The sequence below is a fragment of the Notothenia rossii genome (assembly GCF_949606895.1).
Source record: "Notothenia rossii genome assembly, chromosome: 8".
NCBI classification, from domain to species: domain Eukaryota; kingdom Metazoa; phylum Chordata; class Actinopteri; order Perciformes; family Nototheniidae; genus Notothenia; species Notothenia rossii.
The window spans coordinates 6,215,027-6,232,155 of NC_136906.1; the positions used below are offsets into that span (position 1 = coordinate 6,215,027).

At 40.3% G+C, this 17,129-nt stretch overlaps 2 protein-coding genes across 10 annotated transcripts in view; both read right to left on the bottom strand.

Annotated features, from left to right (window-relative positions):
- The window catches only part of srebf2 (sterol regulatory element binding transcription factor 2), a 37,741-nt gene extending 24,971 nt beyond the window's left edge, over nucleotides 1-12,770 (bottom strand). For 2 of the 8 annotated variants that reach the window (XM_079642571.1, XM_079642568.1), the window contains exons 1-5: nucleotides 12,438-12,770; nucleotides 2,623-3,053; nucleotides 1,242-1,431; nucleotides 550-606; nucleotides 60-208 (exon numbers count right to left, since the gene is read on the bottom strand). In XM_079642571.1, the coding sequence (XP_079498697.1) occupies nucleotides 60-208; nucleotides 550-606; nucleotides 1,242-1,431; nucleotides 2,623-3,053; nucleotides 12,438-12,528 (918 nt within the window). In that variant the 5' untranslated portion in view covers nucleotides 12,529-12,770. The remainder of the gene's footprint in view (nucleotides 1-59; nucleotides 209-549; nucleotides 607-1,241; nucleotides 1,432-2,622; nucleotides 3,054-12,437) is intronic. The other 6 variants (XM_079642575.1, XM_079642573.1, XM_079642574.1 and 3 more) reach the window with 4 other exon arrangements.
- An 855-nt stretch (nucleotides 12,771-13,625) lies between these two features.
- On the bottom strand, nucleotides 13,626-17,118 carry LOC307014581 (uncharacterized protein). Of its 2 annotated transcripts, none has more exons than XM_079642579.1 (2): nucleotides 16,905-17,118; nucleotides 13,626-16,058 (listed from the first exon to the last, which is right to left on the bottom strand). In XM_079642579.1, the coding sequence occupies exon 2, from the start codon at nucleotides 16,024-16,026 to the stop codon at nucleotides 14,176-14,178; it is 1,851 nt and encodes a 616-aa protein (XP_079498705.1). In that variant the 5' UTR covers nucleotides 16,027-16,058; nucleotides 16,905-17,118; the 3' UTR covers nucleotides 13,626-14,175. The 2 variants fall into 2 exon arrangements, with proteins under 2 accessions (XP_079498705.1, XP_079498704.1); XM_079642578.1 differs by having other exon boundaries at nucleotides 16,910-17,117.
- Between the last annotated feature and the right edge of the window lie 11 nt (nucleotides 17,119-17,129).

Below are 17,129 nucleotides of genomic sequence, written 5' to 3' on the forward strand. Positions count from 1 at the left end.
CCATATTGCCTCATTTCCTAAAGGTGAACACTGATTCTAAATTCAGTGGTGATACTCACAGGTAGCTGCTGCATGGCGTGCACTGTGGTGGGCGCACCGGAGAGCGTCTGGATGGTCTGACAGGTCGGGGTCAGGACGCGCTGGTGCTGAATGGTCATTGGTTGGAGCTGTGGTGATGTCATTATGCTCTGCATCTGTGGTTGGAGGACTGGAAATGGGAAAATAGATTATTCAAAAATACTCTGCAGATTCTAAGAAAAAACATAATATTGCGTATCTCTCCATATCTTCAGGGAAATAACAAAACGGTTTGATTTAACACTATGATGTTTATGATCATACCAGCATGATAATTATAGTGAACTTATAGGTTAACTGTCATTTTGAAGTCAGATTGGGAAATGTCTTTTTTTATAAATAAGATTCCTTCATTATTCACATAATTGAAAACTATTGTTCTTATACATATATTGTTTATTTATAACTGACATACTGACTGATTTATGGAAGGTGGCTTTTATTGTTTGCACTCAGTTTTTACACTCTTACCGTAATGCCTACCATACAGACCAGACTGGCATCGGTTCATCGCCAGGATGTCCCCTTCTGAGGGATACAAAGCAGAAGACCCTAAAGATGTCAAAGCAATTTTTTTTTAAGGACGTTTCGGGGCCAGAGGGCCTTTTTTGAGATCTGAGAGTGAAAGGGGGAGATAGAGGGGGGAGGACATCGCCTGAAATATTCAGCCGGCTCGGGAGTCGAACCAGCTTACTAGGCAGCAATTTGTTTTTACATCAGAAAATATGGGACTTTAAGACACAGATGGAAAAATACGGTAGAGCCAGAGATTAAGGTTTGGAATCAAAAGAGAGAGAGAGGAAATACTGTTCAAAATAAAAATCCATCCAGTCGAAATGCTTTAACTTTAATGTCTTAGTCCTAATTTATGAGTAGATTGGTCGCAGAATACTATGATGACATTTCTCATAAGATGTCATTGTCAAATGTACTTGACATCTACGGGATCTTCTGTTGTTATCTCCCAAAAGGTGGAGTGAACTTGGCGATGACAAAACGCCGTCTGGTATACACAAGGACTGATACAGCGATGCTTTCCCCAAGTAGAGGGTGCCATCTCCTAGGTCCGTCTACAAAAACACGTCAACCCTTCTTTATTAACCCTAACTTTACTGAAAACTATTTTGCAGGTTCACCACCCTCCTTATCTCGTTTTTTGTCACCTTGGAAACTAGTGTTATGGCTCTGGTGGCAGATGACGGGGCTCTGGATGAAGCGCGACTGTCCGCCGTTGGAGGCGATCATCACGGTTTGAGCCTGGGTCTGGATGGGCAGCGGCGTCTGGCTGTGGGTCTGAACCAACGTGTGCACCGGGAAGCTCTGCGTCTGCATCTGGATCCCCTGGGTGTGCATCTGCATTGAAGCACAAAAAACAATTAATGTCAAGATGCAATTTCATATCAAAAGTTATTCAATGTTGCTGCATCACAAGGAAGTTCATCTGGATTTATTTGTTGACCTTAGGTAGTCTCTATGCGCCGCAGATTTGTAGTAAAGTTAATCTCAGATCATTTAAACATTTCAATGTATTTCCAATGTTGATTTTAAACCACCGTCTTCCATTTTAGATAGATAGACTTTATTGATCCCAATTTGGGAAATGTTTTTCGTTGCAGCAGCATCAAAAACACAAGGCAATGTACATAAGAGAAACTAAGACACAAGAAATAAACTATTTCAGAAATAGAAAGAAAATCGCATTAACAATGAATGACTTGTCTTGTTCCGTTTCATTTGTTCCAAGTGTTCATGCCTAAGTGAAGCTTCTTGAATGACTTTGTGCCTGAAAGAAGCTATACACTTTATTTGTCAGGCTGACTGCAGTTCTGCTGAGGCTGTTTCTAAGTATGCAGGATAGTATATATTACTGGTGTTAGAACTCAGCGTTTTCCTCCCGTCAGCAGAAGCCTTTTTAGTGCGGTTGGCACAATGACAAAGAACAACACATCGTCTCCAAGACAGACAGTCAAATCACAGCTGGAGAGACAGGCTGACTCATAACTACAGCACTGATCTATCACAGCAGCACTTTATATAAACCCACGCATCGATCCAAAAAACATCTTTCAGCTCGCTACATAACAGTGAGTAAAACTAACGCACCCTGGGGGAATAAGCAGCAGTTTGCCTGAGTTATAACCCATGTCATTTTTTAACTGTCAGTTTCAGCAACGTGTACAAACATATTCACACATAGAGAATAAATATATAATAAAAACTATATAATAAAATAATAATCAATTAATAATAACGAATAAATGAGTCAAAAAATAAATAGATAAATAGATAAATAAATAAATAATATAAATAAATAAATAAATAAATAAATAAATAATAAAAATAAAAATAAAAGAAAGCTTGAACAAATAAAGGATACAAATAATAAAAACAAATAAATTAATGAATGAAAAATAATTAAATGCATTGATAAATAAAAACAAATAACGGAATAAATAAATAAAACCAGAAAACTTAAATAATTAAAGGAAAAAATTCATAAAAACGAATAAATGAATGAATGAATGAAAAAATGAGAGTACTGACAGTTGTTACCTGGATGGTCGGCTGCGCTGTCTGTAGGGGCTGAGGCTGGATGGGCTGAACCATCTGAGGGCGTGGCTGGAGGAGAGGGGGGGTGCGGGTCACCTGTACCTGCACAGAGGGGACGCTTGGGGGGGAGGGGATCTGTACGGGGGTGAGGGGAGGGGTGAGGGGGAGATACTGAGGAGAGAGAGTCTGGGAGGGGGCGAGGCCAACTGTGGAGGTCTGGTAGACCACAGGGGAGGGAGTCTGTTGAATCTGAGGAGTTGGAGGAGTTTGAGGAGTTGGAGGAGTTTGGGGGGTTTGTGGGGTTTGAACGGCAGGTCGTGGAGCCGTGTTGGCCCCCCCACTCTGTCCTGAGCCTGCTGAGGCCATCTGATCCTCAAACAGATCGGGGAAATCCCCCACCTGGTTGCTGACGAACTGCAGCATCTCTGAGGAGAAGAAGAACAACGACATTAGAATTGGTGTGGAACTGATTGAAACTAAGCTTTTGGGATAACTCTGAGATTCATTTAATGAAAAAAAAAAAAAAAAGTATAGTTCAATACCATTACAAGTTGTTTGTAATACAACTTTATTATATAGAGTTTATTTTTCTGTCGACATAACAGTACTGGGAAGTCTTTTTCTGAACTGTTTTGGCTGTTTTATTGACTTTATAAAAGAAAATGGTTTCAATGTCCTGGAGCTCAGTCCTCACTGCGGCAGACCCAGATTTGAATCAGGCGTCGGTCTCTTTATGTGCGTCAACCCCCTCCTATCTCCCCCTTTCAAATCTATCTCTTTGTAAGAAACATTGTGCTTAATGTGATTTGGATATTTAATAGAGATGTCCCGATCCGATCACGTGATCGGGGATCGGAGCCGATCACGTGATTTTCAAAAGATTGGAATCGGGAGAAAAAAATCGGGGATCGGGATTTTTTTTTTTAAATTTTTTTTTTAAAATTTTGTATTCAATGTTACAAAACAAAAAAGACCATGTTCAAGTCTTACAGTCATCCTGAGGCCTTAGTTTTGGTTTCAAATTACACAACATCATGTATGTGTTATTTCTTTGGGGCTTGTTTTCATAGACCTGGTTGCTTATTTCTCTCAAATCTGGCAACAGAGTGGGCAGGGCGCAGTGTCTAATTGTAGCAGTAAGCTAACGAGTACTGAAAGCTTTATTTTGTTTTGATCCAATGCTGCACAACTGAACTGATCCAATGCTGCTGTGAAAGAAAGAAGCTATATCCATGTTGGATAGAATATCCAATTTAAATAAAGAAATAACCTTAAGGGACAACTTGAATGCTTTTTTTCTTTTTTTTCTCTTAATGCATTTCATAAAGATCGGATCGGGAAAAATCGGTATCGGCAAATTGTCAAAATCAAATGATCGGAATCGGATCGGGAGCAAAAAAAGGTGATCGGGACATCCCTAATATTTAACATTACATTAGATACATGTCACATGACGTACATACTCAATACTGTGGGCAATCCCCACAGGAGCAGTTTGGGGTGAAGTGTCTCAAGGACACAACGACATGCTGACTGCAGTGGGGTTTGAACCTGTGCTCCCCTGATCCCAACACCAACGCACTAGCCCACTGCGCCACACGCCTCCCTTTTAACTAGTTCATATTGTGATAACACTTTGATTAATTGTTCAGCCCTATTTATACCTAAGCAAAAATGATTGTAGTATTCATTAAACAATTTTAAATGGTTAAATACCAAGAAATATAATTGCAATAATAAAAGACACATTTGGTTTGAGATGAACAGTATCACTGTGTTGTTGTGTCTGAAAGCAGAATGTGAAAATGTGGAGAAACCTGCAGATCGACATATTGCAACATGGTCAAAGCTTCACTCCCCTTAAGCTCAGGCCTCAGCTACTCCCACTATCACAGAACTGGAAAGTAATAATCTAGATATTGCTCTGCCAAGTGTCCTTGAAAACGGTTCAATAGCAACTTAATATGCTGGTAAGGTCGCCCTAATGTGGATCTGGCCTCAGATGTGTAAAAGCTTTTGTATTGATAGCAGATAAGACTGAAGCATTTCAGGCACTGGCCTTGAATTGGCTCACGCGAACACAAAGAGAAGCTACTGTTCTGGCCGTAAACCAGACAGGAGATTGTGCAGAAAGCAAAAGGCCTTCAAACTGATAGCCTTGAAAAGGTGTGTAGTAGTTTGACTGATGGCCCAGAGAGACAAAGGCAGCATGGTAAAAAGGACACTTAGATAACCTGATGGATGGAAGCCACTATAATGATGAATGCTCTCCTGGTGTTAAACAATGGAGTACACCATGTCTAACACCACCTAATAGCATCCACTAAATGGTTCCTCACATACAGTGGACACAAAACGTCCCTCCTGTCTCTTGTTTTGTCGAGGAATACTTAATTTGGGCACCTTTCATGCTATTTGAATATTTACCTTCATAGATACAAACAAGGGGATTTTTTGCATTAATATGATTAAATACAATCGCCTCCATCTGTATATTCCAATAGAAGCATACATGGCCACTAAAGAGGAGTCTATCAATCTGTTGTTCAGTGGTTCGATCTAGGGATGTCCCGATCACCTTTTTTTGCTCCCGATCCGATTCCGATCATTTGATTTTCACAATTTTCCGATACCGATTTTTCCCGATCCGATCTTTAAGCAATGCATTAAGAGAAAAAAAGTTGTCCCTTAAGGTTATTTTTTTATTTAAATTGGATATTCTATCCAACATGGACATAGCTTCTTTTTTTCACAGCAGCATTGGATCAGTTCAGTTGTGCAGCATTGGATCAAAACAAAATAAAACTTATCAGTACTCGTTAGCTTACTGCTACAATTAGACACTGCGCCCTGCCCACTCTGCTGCCAGATTTGAGAGAAATAAGCAACCAGGTCTATGAAAACAAGCCCCAAAGAAGCAACACATACATGATGTTGTGTAATTTGAAACCCAATCTAAGGCCTCAGGATGACTTTAAGACTTGAACATGGTCAATTTTGTTTTCTAACATTGAATAAAAAAATTTTTTTTTTTTTTTTTTTTAAAATCCCGATCCCTGATGTTTTTCTCCCGATTCCGATCTTTTGAAAATCACGTGATCGGCTCCGATTCCCGATCACGTGAACGGATCGGGACATCTCTAGTTCGATCCTCACCTCCTACAGTCTATATGAATACTAAGTGTCTTTGGGTTAGTTAACTTAACCCCAGAACGCTGCAGTAGGAAGTGTATGTAAGCCAATTTGGATAAAAACACCAGTTACCTGACTTGTAATGTGATGAAACGGAGCAAAAAAAGTTATGAAATATACACCGCTATTACAGTAAAAAACTATGTATACTATGATGAATTAAAAAAAGCAATCCATCCCCATCGCTATTGTGCGTTACCATGTCTTTTTTCACTTTCACAGCTATAAGACAAAAGCATGTTGCCAAATAAAGATAAAGAAGTGGTCTGTGGTCTATTCCTTCAGGACTTTGGACCTCCAAGACCTTCCTTTACAGGGTCCATGCTGTGGAAGCGTCCCTCTCTGATCTGCATCACTGATATCAGTCATCAGGCTCAATGCAGAGTCAACAAACACAGCCTGCAGCCTTGAACTTAAGTCTCACTGTAGAGCCGAGTGAGACAAGGACAGGCCAGGAAATCACCTGTTGTTGAACGTAATGGAGTAAATGTATCATAACTGTTTAACTTAAAGGCCATTTTGAGCTACTTGAACTGAGTGTTATCACTCTATGCTATTTCCACACTACATTTGAAAGTAGCATAGAGTGATAAAAGCCAATATTGTATTTTTTTACTTCACTACATTTATCTGACAGCTTTAGTTACTTATACATATTCAGATTAATAGCTAATACAAACTATAAATACAAAAATAAATTTATTAAAATGAACTCCATATTTGTATATCATTCTAAAAAGGGTTAGTACTCCTAAAGAGGACAGATTCTGCTGATGTTCAGTTCAGGTGTATATCAGTATGTAGTGTCTTTACTTTAAAGAGTCCTCTCCTGCTGATGTTCAGGTGTATATCAGTATGTAGTGTCTCTACTTTAAAGAGTCCTCTCCTGCTGATGTTCAGGTGTATATCAGTATGTAGTGTCTCTACTTTAAAGAGTCCTCTCCTGCTGATGTTCAGGTGTATATCAGTATGTAGTGTCTCTACTTTAAAGAGTCCTCTCCTGCTGATGTTCAGGTGTATATCAGTATGTAGTGTCTCTACTTTAAAGAGTCCTCTCCTGCTGATGTTCAGGTGTATATCAGTATGTAGTGTCTCTACTTTAAAGAGTCCTCTCCTGCTGATGTTCAGGTGTATATCAGTATGTAGTGTCTCTACTTTAAAGAGTCCTCTCCTGCTGATGTTCAGGTGTATATCAGTATGTAGTGTCTCTACTTTAAAGAGTCCTCTCCTGCTGATGTTCAGGTGTATATCAGTATGTAGTGTCTCTACTTTAAAGAGTCCTCTCCTGCTGATGTTCAGGTGTATATCAGTATGTAGTGTCTCTACTTTAAAGAGTCCTCTCCTGCTGATGTTCAGGTTCATATCAGTATGTAGTGTCTCTACTTTAAAGAGTCCTCTCCTGCTGATGTTCAGGTGTATATCAGTATGTAGTGTCTCTACTTCATGTCTCCTTGCTTTAATGTTCAAAAAGCTCTTTATTTTTCTCATACTGCTGCAGTACCTCTTTTCACCCTCTGTCTGAAACCAGAGCCCAGTCCGCTCTGATTGGTTAGCTGGCCGGCTCTGTTGTGATTGGTCAACCAGCTTAGAGATGTCCCGCCCCTTAGCCTATCACGTACAATGTGCTGTAGCGCTAGCCAATAAAAGTGCAAGTGTGGCATAGGGATGTAAATATGTATAAAATCTGTGTATAAAATAAATGTATAAACTATGTATAAAATGTGAGTACTTCTTCCACCACCGGAAATCATTCAGCACAACTCTACTGTTATTATTATAATCATCAACAAATAGAAAATGTATTACAAAGATATTATTTATGGCACTGAGTATCAGAGACATAGATCCAAGCTGCTCTGTTTGATTCAAATGACGTTAGAGTAGGGCTGCTCGATTATGGCAAAAATCATAATCTCGATTATTTGGGTCAATAATTGATATCACGATTATTAAAAACTTTATCCATTTACTTTGAAAACATGCATTTATTGGAGAAAATGTGTTTTTAACAGTATGTTTTTAACAGTTGATTACCCTAATACCCAAATATAAAAAAATAAAAAAATAATCGTTTCATTTCGATTACGTTTTTTTCGTAATCGTTGCAAGCCATAATCGTAATTGCGATTAAAATACTATTAATTGAGCAGCCCTACGTTAGACTAAAAGTAACAATGAGTTTTCCTCGTAGAAATGAATTCCAGTAAGTCACTACGGTATTTTCTGTCATCATAATGCCTGACTTCATTTGTCATTACACTCATTACATGCAAGGGGTGGCTCTCTAATACAATACTTCATTAACTCTACACAATATCGATCATGGCCCAGCGACACAAGCTTAACAGGAAGCTGAGGATAAATCAATCATTTAGTGAAGTTATGTTTAATCTCTTTATCTCATTACGTTTGACAAACACAAAAGGGATCGGTTATCAGAACAGGTGTACAAAGTTAGAATTAACTTCCTCACAAATATTACAACACCCAGACTTCTTATCTCTTTCAGCAACTGCAGCTTCCTGTTCCTGACTGTCTGACTGTCTGTCCTCTGTGCATCGCCATATATAAAACTATAAAAGGTGTTCTTATCTGTGTGCATATATAGCTTTCCCATGCTGTTTGCATGTCATGACTGTAAAATGAAAGCATACGTGTCAAATCCAAGGCTTTGCAAAGATGTTATTTGGTTATCACATACTTCTACGCCAATTTAGAGTAGTACCACCATCAACTACATGTCCCACAATGCACCACAATGTTGTTACCAGTGCACTTGCAATTGCAATATTAATCAAAAAATCGCTATTAGTTACTTTTTCCTTCTTGTGACGCCATATTTGACATCACTGGCCAAAAGGTCTGCACTTCCTTCATTTAGAACATAACCAGTATTCATGAAGGCAAAACTAGAACATTAAACGTGAAGGTTAACAATATGCAAACTGATCCTTTAAGCCACAGCTTTGTTTAAATGCAGACGCAGAATCAGATACAAAACGCTGCAGGAACATTTGTTGCCTCTCTGCTCAGGTCTTTTAGCAGCCAGTCATCACATGTCTCATATACATGCATACACAATGTTCTGAGCGGACACCAGGCACATGTACAGCTCCCCAGGGAGGGGGGGGCAGACTGTTGATGACATTCAGGACAAAGCAGCTCTGAGCCCCCGAGACAAACAAGCTCACACAAAGGGTACGTCCATCAAAGGGACGGTTTCCTAGGCAGCAAGGAGCAGGAAAATACATTATGTAACGGGCGCTGCAGTTGCTAAGAACATAATTGGGAGAGGAGGAATGTGAGACTAATGTAGGGTCAGTTGGCCGAGCCCTCAGAGGGGCCTGACCTTACAGTCTGTGAAACGCACATGGCTCACTGGAAAAGCAACGTTAAGACATAGCACTGTCTAGTTTAGATTAAAAGAAGAGGAAATACTTGATTTAATTATTGATTATTTTCACTTTGTGTTTACCGTTAGATAACACTTCCACAAACTTGCATTAAGGGTTGCACAACTAATTGAAATGTTTGAAATTATACAAACTTCACACGTTTTTTTAATTTATTATAGCCTTTGCAGACCCATGTTCATCACTACATGACATTGTATATAGAAAGGGAAACCCCAAACAAGTATAATTGGGCCCTTTAAGGTATTTTTCAATAATAATGACAGTACTGATGCAGAAGTGATCAATCCCTTCAATAATGTGGTTCATATCGCTATTGCAAAATGTGATTTTTGGGGAAATTCTGCAGCCCTTACTTGCATTAAATTGAAAGGTGTGAGAGCGAGGGGGCCGCCGGAGCAGTTGGGCTTTGGTGCCTTGCTAAAGGAAACCTGAGCGGTGCCTGGAGGAGGAAAGCTGGCACCTCTCCAGCTACCTGTCCACATTCTGTATGATCGGGACTTGAACCTTTTGTGACCTTTGGGTGTCCCAAGTCAAGTCCCTGCAGACTGCCCTAAAGAGGCTGCGATGCTTTTAAATATGGACGATGGTGCCTTCAATTTCATTAACACGGATCAAATGTTCTGCAGTTGGCTGCACTTCCTGCCTGATGGGAAAACTGCATTTATCGATTAGCCGTGGGCCATAGAGTGAATACAAAAACTAAAGTGTGTCTTTGTTGAAGCTTGTATGTGAACTCATCAGTCAAGCCTCAGCTGTCATTTCTGTCTCACTCAATCTGCACATTCCTGTTTGAACACAAAGATTAAGAGGGATTACATAACTGTGGCAAAGGGGGGGGGGGGGTCTGCCCTCTTCAACAGAGAATCAACACCAGCAGACAGGAAGAGATTCTCCAATGTTTCATATTAAATCATTTATTTCTCTCTTTTTATACTAAAGAGTAAGGGCAAGGCATGAAGGGGGAAATTAGGGGGCAATTTAGATTTGTTTGCAATTTAACAATAGTTAAAATTAGAGATGTCCCGATCCGATCACGTGATCGGGGATCGGAGCCGATCACGTGATTTTCAAAAGATCGGAATCGGGAGAAAAAAAATCGGGGATCGGGATTTTAAAAAAATGTTTAAATACTTTTTTTAAAATGTTGTATTCAATGTTACAAAACAAAAATGACCATGTTCAAGTCTTAAAGTCATCCTGAGGCCTTAGTTTTGGTTTCAAATTACACAACATCATGTATGTGTTGCTTCTTTGGGGCTTGTTTTCATAGACCTGGTTGATTATTTCTCTCAAATCTGGCAACAGAGTGGGCAGGGCGCAGTGTCTAATTGTAGCAGTAAGCTAACGAGTACTGAAAGCTTTATTTTGTTTTGATCCAATGCTGCACAACTGAACTGATCCAATGCTGCTGTGAAAGAAAGAAGCTATATCCATGTTGTATAGAATATCCAATTTAAATAAAAAAATAACCTTAAGGGACAACTTGAATGCTTTTTTTTTTTTTTTCCTCTTAATGCATTGCATAAAGATCGGATCGGAAAAAATCGGTATCGGCAAATTGTCAAAATCAAATGATCGGAATCGGATCGGGAGCAAAAAAAGGTGATCTGGACATCCCTAGTTAAAATAGCTCAAGTTGAAAACTGAGAATAAAGACATCCATCACAAATACATTTGAAGTTGAAAAGTACAAAATAAAGTCAAAACTTTGAGAATAAATGTAAGAAAATAAAGTTGAAATGTGGAGTATAGAGTCGCACTTTCCCGTTATGCATTACGCTAGCAGTTTGACTTATTCTCAACATGTTGACAACATCATTTTGTGATCGACAAAAATAGAGAATTGAAGCTCAGTTGGTCTCACTCTGACACAAACATCGCTCCATCAGTGCGGTCAGATGACTTGGCATTCAGTTAAATTCCGCCCTAGTGGGAATCTGGTGACTCTGCACAGGCCTGCGTTTCACCAAAATCCCTGTCCTTTCAGTGTGTGCCAAGCGATGACACTTGTTTTGATACGAGAGAGAGATCGGATCAGATGCTGTTTGTTCCCTGCCTACAGAGAGCAGAGCTGGGTCTTTACAGAGATGTTGTCCCACCAGCTCATTCATGCTGCAGATTTAAAAAGATGCGAGGGAACTATTTTCTACCTCTAAATCTACAAAAAGCATCAACCCAGACAAGGAAGTAAACAAGTTGAAGTGATACAGATCTACGTGGTTCCCTTCCTTAAATTCTACTAAAAGTAGAACATCTTGACATGGAAGTTATGATACTTAAAAGATAACAATCTACATGGTTTGTTTTATGACTCACAATAAAACTCTCAAGCTTGATGAGCAAGTTTTGGAAATGGAAAGAAGCACATTCAAATTTGACTAACAACAGGAACTATATTGGCAGTGGGAAAACAAATACTCTGATCTCAAGTTATGTAGAAATACTCTGTTACTAGTAAAAGTCTAGCAAAACTCTTTAAAGTAAAAAAGTTTTAGGGTCAAAAAATATATATTTAAAGTATAACAAATAACATTACTCACTATACAGAATGGTCATTTTTGGAGTAATGTATTTATCCTATTATCACTGGATTCAAATCAGTGATCCATTTATTCATTATATACATTTTGCACTGGTGGAGCTAACTTGAATTAATTATACTGCTGGGTATATGAATTCATAGTACATAATAAGATCCACTTGCAAAGTAACTAGAAATGTATGTCCTCATTCCTCGATGTAACAAAAATAATTTCCTTAATTGGGATTAATAAAGTATCTATCTATCTATCTATCTATCTATCTATCTATCTATCTATACTGAGTAAAAAGTATGCTTTCAAATTGTAGTGAAGAAGTAGTATGAAACAGTATGTAATGGACATGCTTATCAAAATAACAAATACCGCTAAATGTAACTTAAGTACAGTTATAGAGTAAATGTTACTTTGCAAAAGTATATGCAATGGCTAAAAACCTTTAAAATCACTTTTAAACACCAGTTCTGTCATTAACACTTTTAATATGAATAATTTTGTCTTGTTCATCTTTCGCAAAAATCAGAAACAGCCCCCTCAGGAGGGTGAGCATCTCTCAGTCTGATCTCTAAAACTGAGCGGAAACAGACCCACACTCATTCACGAAACAACAACAACAACAACAGCAGCATTTAACAGTGTTGACAGTGTCACAGCAACTCACCGTCGATGTCTCCCAGTGTAAATTCATCCCCTAATTCCGCTAACGTGGGGTCCATGTTCTCCATGGTGGAGATGTACTCTCCGCTGTCCATTCTGTCTGTTAGCACCTCGCTAACGTCTGTCACCCGAGGATAGCAGGGTGAAAAGGGTGTTTTGTGGCGCTCAACGACGCCTACAAAACCCTTATCTAATTAACTAGTTTATTATTAACCGGAACAAGCCTCAAACCACCCTAGAAACCCCAAGAGAGGCAGACTTCGGTGTCGATAAAGTAGTTCACTGAGATATATGTTTAAGTCGTCGCCATCTTGCATACGCTCATTACGTCATTCACAAACAGATTCTGTGGCCCAGAGCGGGTCCTGATTGGCCGAGAGAGATCTGTTGTTGTCATGAGACCAGTCGCCATCGTCCAATGAGAAGGTCGTATTTGCCGTGGTCTGATAGTACGTCAACCATCAGAAGCTTCTTTGTCATTTGAATAAACCGCGCCCCCTGTCTTCTTGAGAAGAACTGGTGGAGCTCATTAGACACAGACATTCACCACCTTAGAAGTAATGACTCATTGAGAATAAATACTTCAGACATGTCATTTCGCCACTTGTATGTAAACGTCCGTCACTTTTAGTCAAAAGACTGGCACTAGGCCTTACTTATCAGCAGCCAAACCATTTTAAACTGCAATTAATTATATATCTAATAACAATAACACACCACTGTACAGTATATAGTGTAATACACGTTATATATGTGAGTACAATGTGCACATTCTTACTCAAACATCTTACGTTTATATCAATATTTGCATGATACTTTATTTATTTATTTTTTATCATATTTAAGTCTAAAATGTCAAGAAAGACAATTTCCCCTGGGATAAATAAAGTATTGTAAATGCAATTCATACAGAAGTGCACATAAACATTTCGAGTACTTTTATAATATGGCAGCAACAGTGCAGAAAAAATACTCCAATACTTTAAATGAAAATATACAATATGTAGGCCGATTAATATACCTAAGGTAAAAGTAAATACAAATCGGTTGAATTATTAAATATGTGTATCGAACTATTATCTAAGGTAAAGTACATGTACATATACTCAAGCACAAGCACCTTAAAATGTACTTCAGAAAATGCTTTTGAGGCAGTGGCAGAAAATAAAAGACAAGAAATAAGGCCATAATATTCAGTCATGGAAGAATACTTTATTCCTTTCATTGTATTGCATCAAAGTGAACACACAATACTGCTGATACATTTGCAGTAACTATAAACAAGTTGATCATAACTAGTTTTAATACATAAGTGCAAAACGGTTGACAGATTACAGGAGGTGAAACACTGCAATACAACCAGGTATTTTTTTAATACATTAATGAAAATATAACACTTCTACTGCTTTTGTTCATTTTTCAACACCCATTAATGAATGAGTTTAACAACATTTTAGAAATAATATCGCACCTATCTTTTTTCATTTATTTGATTCTTCTTGTTCAAAACCAAACCATTCGAGATGAATGACAATCTTACAAAAATTGATTGTTTTTTTTCTTTATCAAACCTCCCAGGCAGCACTGCAAATGTCACTGAATTCATTCACCAGCCTCAAATAGCTCCAACCAACATCAATGCAACTTCAATTTCTGCTCTCTTTTATCTATTGTATTGTGTGATATCTCTCACTGAGGGCAGCTACTGTGGAGTGTAGGACTTCATAGGGAAAAACATGATCTTACGGTTTGTTCCAGTAGATCTCATACGACTTCTTCTCTGAGAAGTTGGCTTCAGTTGTTGCTGTGCCACACCTCACTCTTTCCTTCACCACCTTCACCACCAGACCACCCGCCAAGGCAATGCCCGCTGCAGCCTTTCCGATCTCAGCCACTGCACTCAGGAGGCGTGTGGACACAGCCACCGTCCCCCAGGGGTCCGACACCACGCTGCTGGCCACAGATGACACACTGGGCCCTGTAAACCCGCACAGAACACCAGGAGTCCCAGCAGCCACCGGAGCATTTGCAACCGCTGCAGCTAATGGAGGAGCTGCACTTCCTGCTACTGAAGCTACATTAGCTACAGCTGATGCCCCGCCCCCTACTGCTGCAGCTCCACTGAGAGCCGCTGTGCTGAAAGCTGCTCCCTCCAGAGCGGCTCCTAAAGCGGCCCCAGCTCCCAAGGTGCCTCCCACCCCTGCTGCCACCCCCAAAGCAGAGGCCCCTATGAGACCAACCTGCCCCAGGGCATCCAGAGCGCCCTCCCCAGGACTTGCAGCTTCAGCAGCAGCGATAGCCCCTACAGAACCACCCAAAAGTCCACCCGTTGCCGCCCCCAGAGCCACTGCAGTTTTCCCAGAGGCCGCCGCTACTATGGCCCCCACGGCGTTCCCAACACCTGAACCTCCAGCGACAGACATCCCGGCAAATTGACTTGCAGCAAAACCAATAGAGTTCCCCATCAAAGAAGCCCCGGCAGCGGCTGCTAAAGGTGCAGCGGCCCCGAAAACGGCCCCTACTGCCAGGCCTGTGGCCCCGGCAGCCACCATGATCTTAACCCTCTCCAGAACCTTAGCAGAGAGCGCTGCCTCCCTCCTTGTGAGAGAGGAATAGAGAGACTGGCGCCTGCTCACAGACCTGCTGCCTCTGAACTTATCTCTACATCGTTCAACTCCGTTTCTCAGGAAGCTAAAAGGATTGCCTCTGCTCTCTTCTGTCCACCTCTCCATCCTAAAATCCTCCTCCCTTCCTCTCTCCAACTCCCTCCTCCTGGATCCTATATCGCTGCTTTCTACTCTGTAAGTCTCCAAGTCACACTTTCTTCTTTTTCCAAATATATCCTGTTCTTCCCCCTCTGCTTGCTCCCTCAACATCCTCTTCTGCTCCTCCCTGATGGCAGCCTCTGCTTCTAAAAACATGTTATTGGTATAAAACCCTTCCTTAGTCTGCCTCACCATGTCGCCCACCTTCAGTAAGAGCTCTTGAACCTGCGCTGAGTTGCTGGGGTCTTTGTTGTTGAGTACATGGTACCTGCCTCCACACCTGTCAATCAGAGCTTTAAGCCCAGCAGGTGCGGTCCCCCTGAGATAATCGTCTATCTCTACGCCCTCCAGTTCGTCACCCCTGGTAAACAGAATCACTGTGTGGTGACGGACTGCCTCCTCGCCAAATATTTTGGTTAACTCGCACGCAGCCTGGTTCTCATTTTCAGTGTATCGCCCTATTGGCACCACCAGCAGGAAGGCATGCGGCCCGGGGGCAGAGAGAGACACACATTTGGCAACCTCAGCATGGATCTGTTCCACAGATAAGTGAGTGTCCCCAAACCCCGGCATGTCGACCACCGTGATCCTCCTCATCCTCCTCTGTGTGACAGTCTGATCTTCCTCCTCAGCGTCCTCTTCCTCAGTGCTCCCTAGCTGGCAGCTCTGCGTGACTGAGCTGGCGCTGATCTGTGACAGGAACTGCCTTCGGCCCAGGATGGTGTTTCCAGACGCACTCTTTCCGGATCCAGTTTTTCCGATGAGGACCAGCCTGAGCTCTTCAGTCCATCTGGATGCAGGGTCGTCTCCTTCCCTCTCACCCTCCATATCAACTGGGTCCTGTTTCTCTTGCTTATCTCCTAGTGGAAAAGATGCAATAAAAAAAAGTGTCTCTAATTAACTGAGTGTGTTGGTACAAGTACTCAGATTCTTAAATAAGACTTTAGTTACACCTGGAGTAAATTCACAAGCTACCCTGCAGTCATTAAAACTAGCTGCACCTTTACCAGCTTTGATAACAGTTTAATGATCAATAATTATAACATATAATATATTATTCTGAAATGGACCAATCTGCACAATGACTACTTTTACTTTAGCTACTTTAAGTATATTTTGATGCTAATACTTTTCTTCCTTTACTTGAGCAACATTTTGAATGCAGGACTTTATTTGTAACAAAGTATTCTTACACTCTGGTACTTCTACTTTTACTTAAGTACAAGATCTGAATACTTCTCCAACCTCAATACATTCCTACAGTACAGTACTTATACGTAGTTACTTTCCACCACTGCATATTTACTTTTTGATAGGTTAATTGCAACTAAAAGCACTTATGAAGGCGACAAAGGTCATTTCTAGAAAAGCCAGTGTCTGTCGGGAAGCTTCCAATGTAAACAAAACATCTCCGCTGGTTACCTAACAGCTAATGTTATATAACAGCTAGCCTTACCCACTAACATTAGAGTGCTTACGTTTGATGTGTATAGCTCAAATGCTACCTAATGTCAACCAAAATCAAACATCAAATACAGAAATCAAGTTTTAATCGGGTAATGCTTCCCTGTAGCCACTGCTATTTATTAGCAATGCGAAGCTAGGTAAAGTAAGCAAATATCAACAGCTAATTTAGCTAACAGCTAGCATTAGCAAGTTGCTATTTTATGACGGAAACAGCCACTTTAAAGACATTAAACGATTACCTTACCTGACTCCACGTTGTTATAATTGTTAGAAGCCTTTCTCAGTCTCAGTAAAAGAGGTCGTTTCGTCTCTACATTATTTAGTTTCCTTCTGAATGTAGAAACAGTTCAGGTTGAGCTTTGTTCAACCATAAACCAAAACATTGGACTTTAGTCGGTGTGATTTTGGGAGGACTGCCTGCCCTCTGTTGGCTGATCTCTACAACTCACTGTGACACACAAACA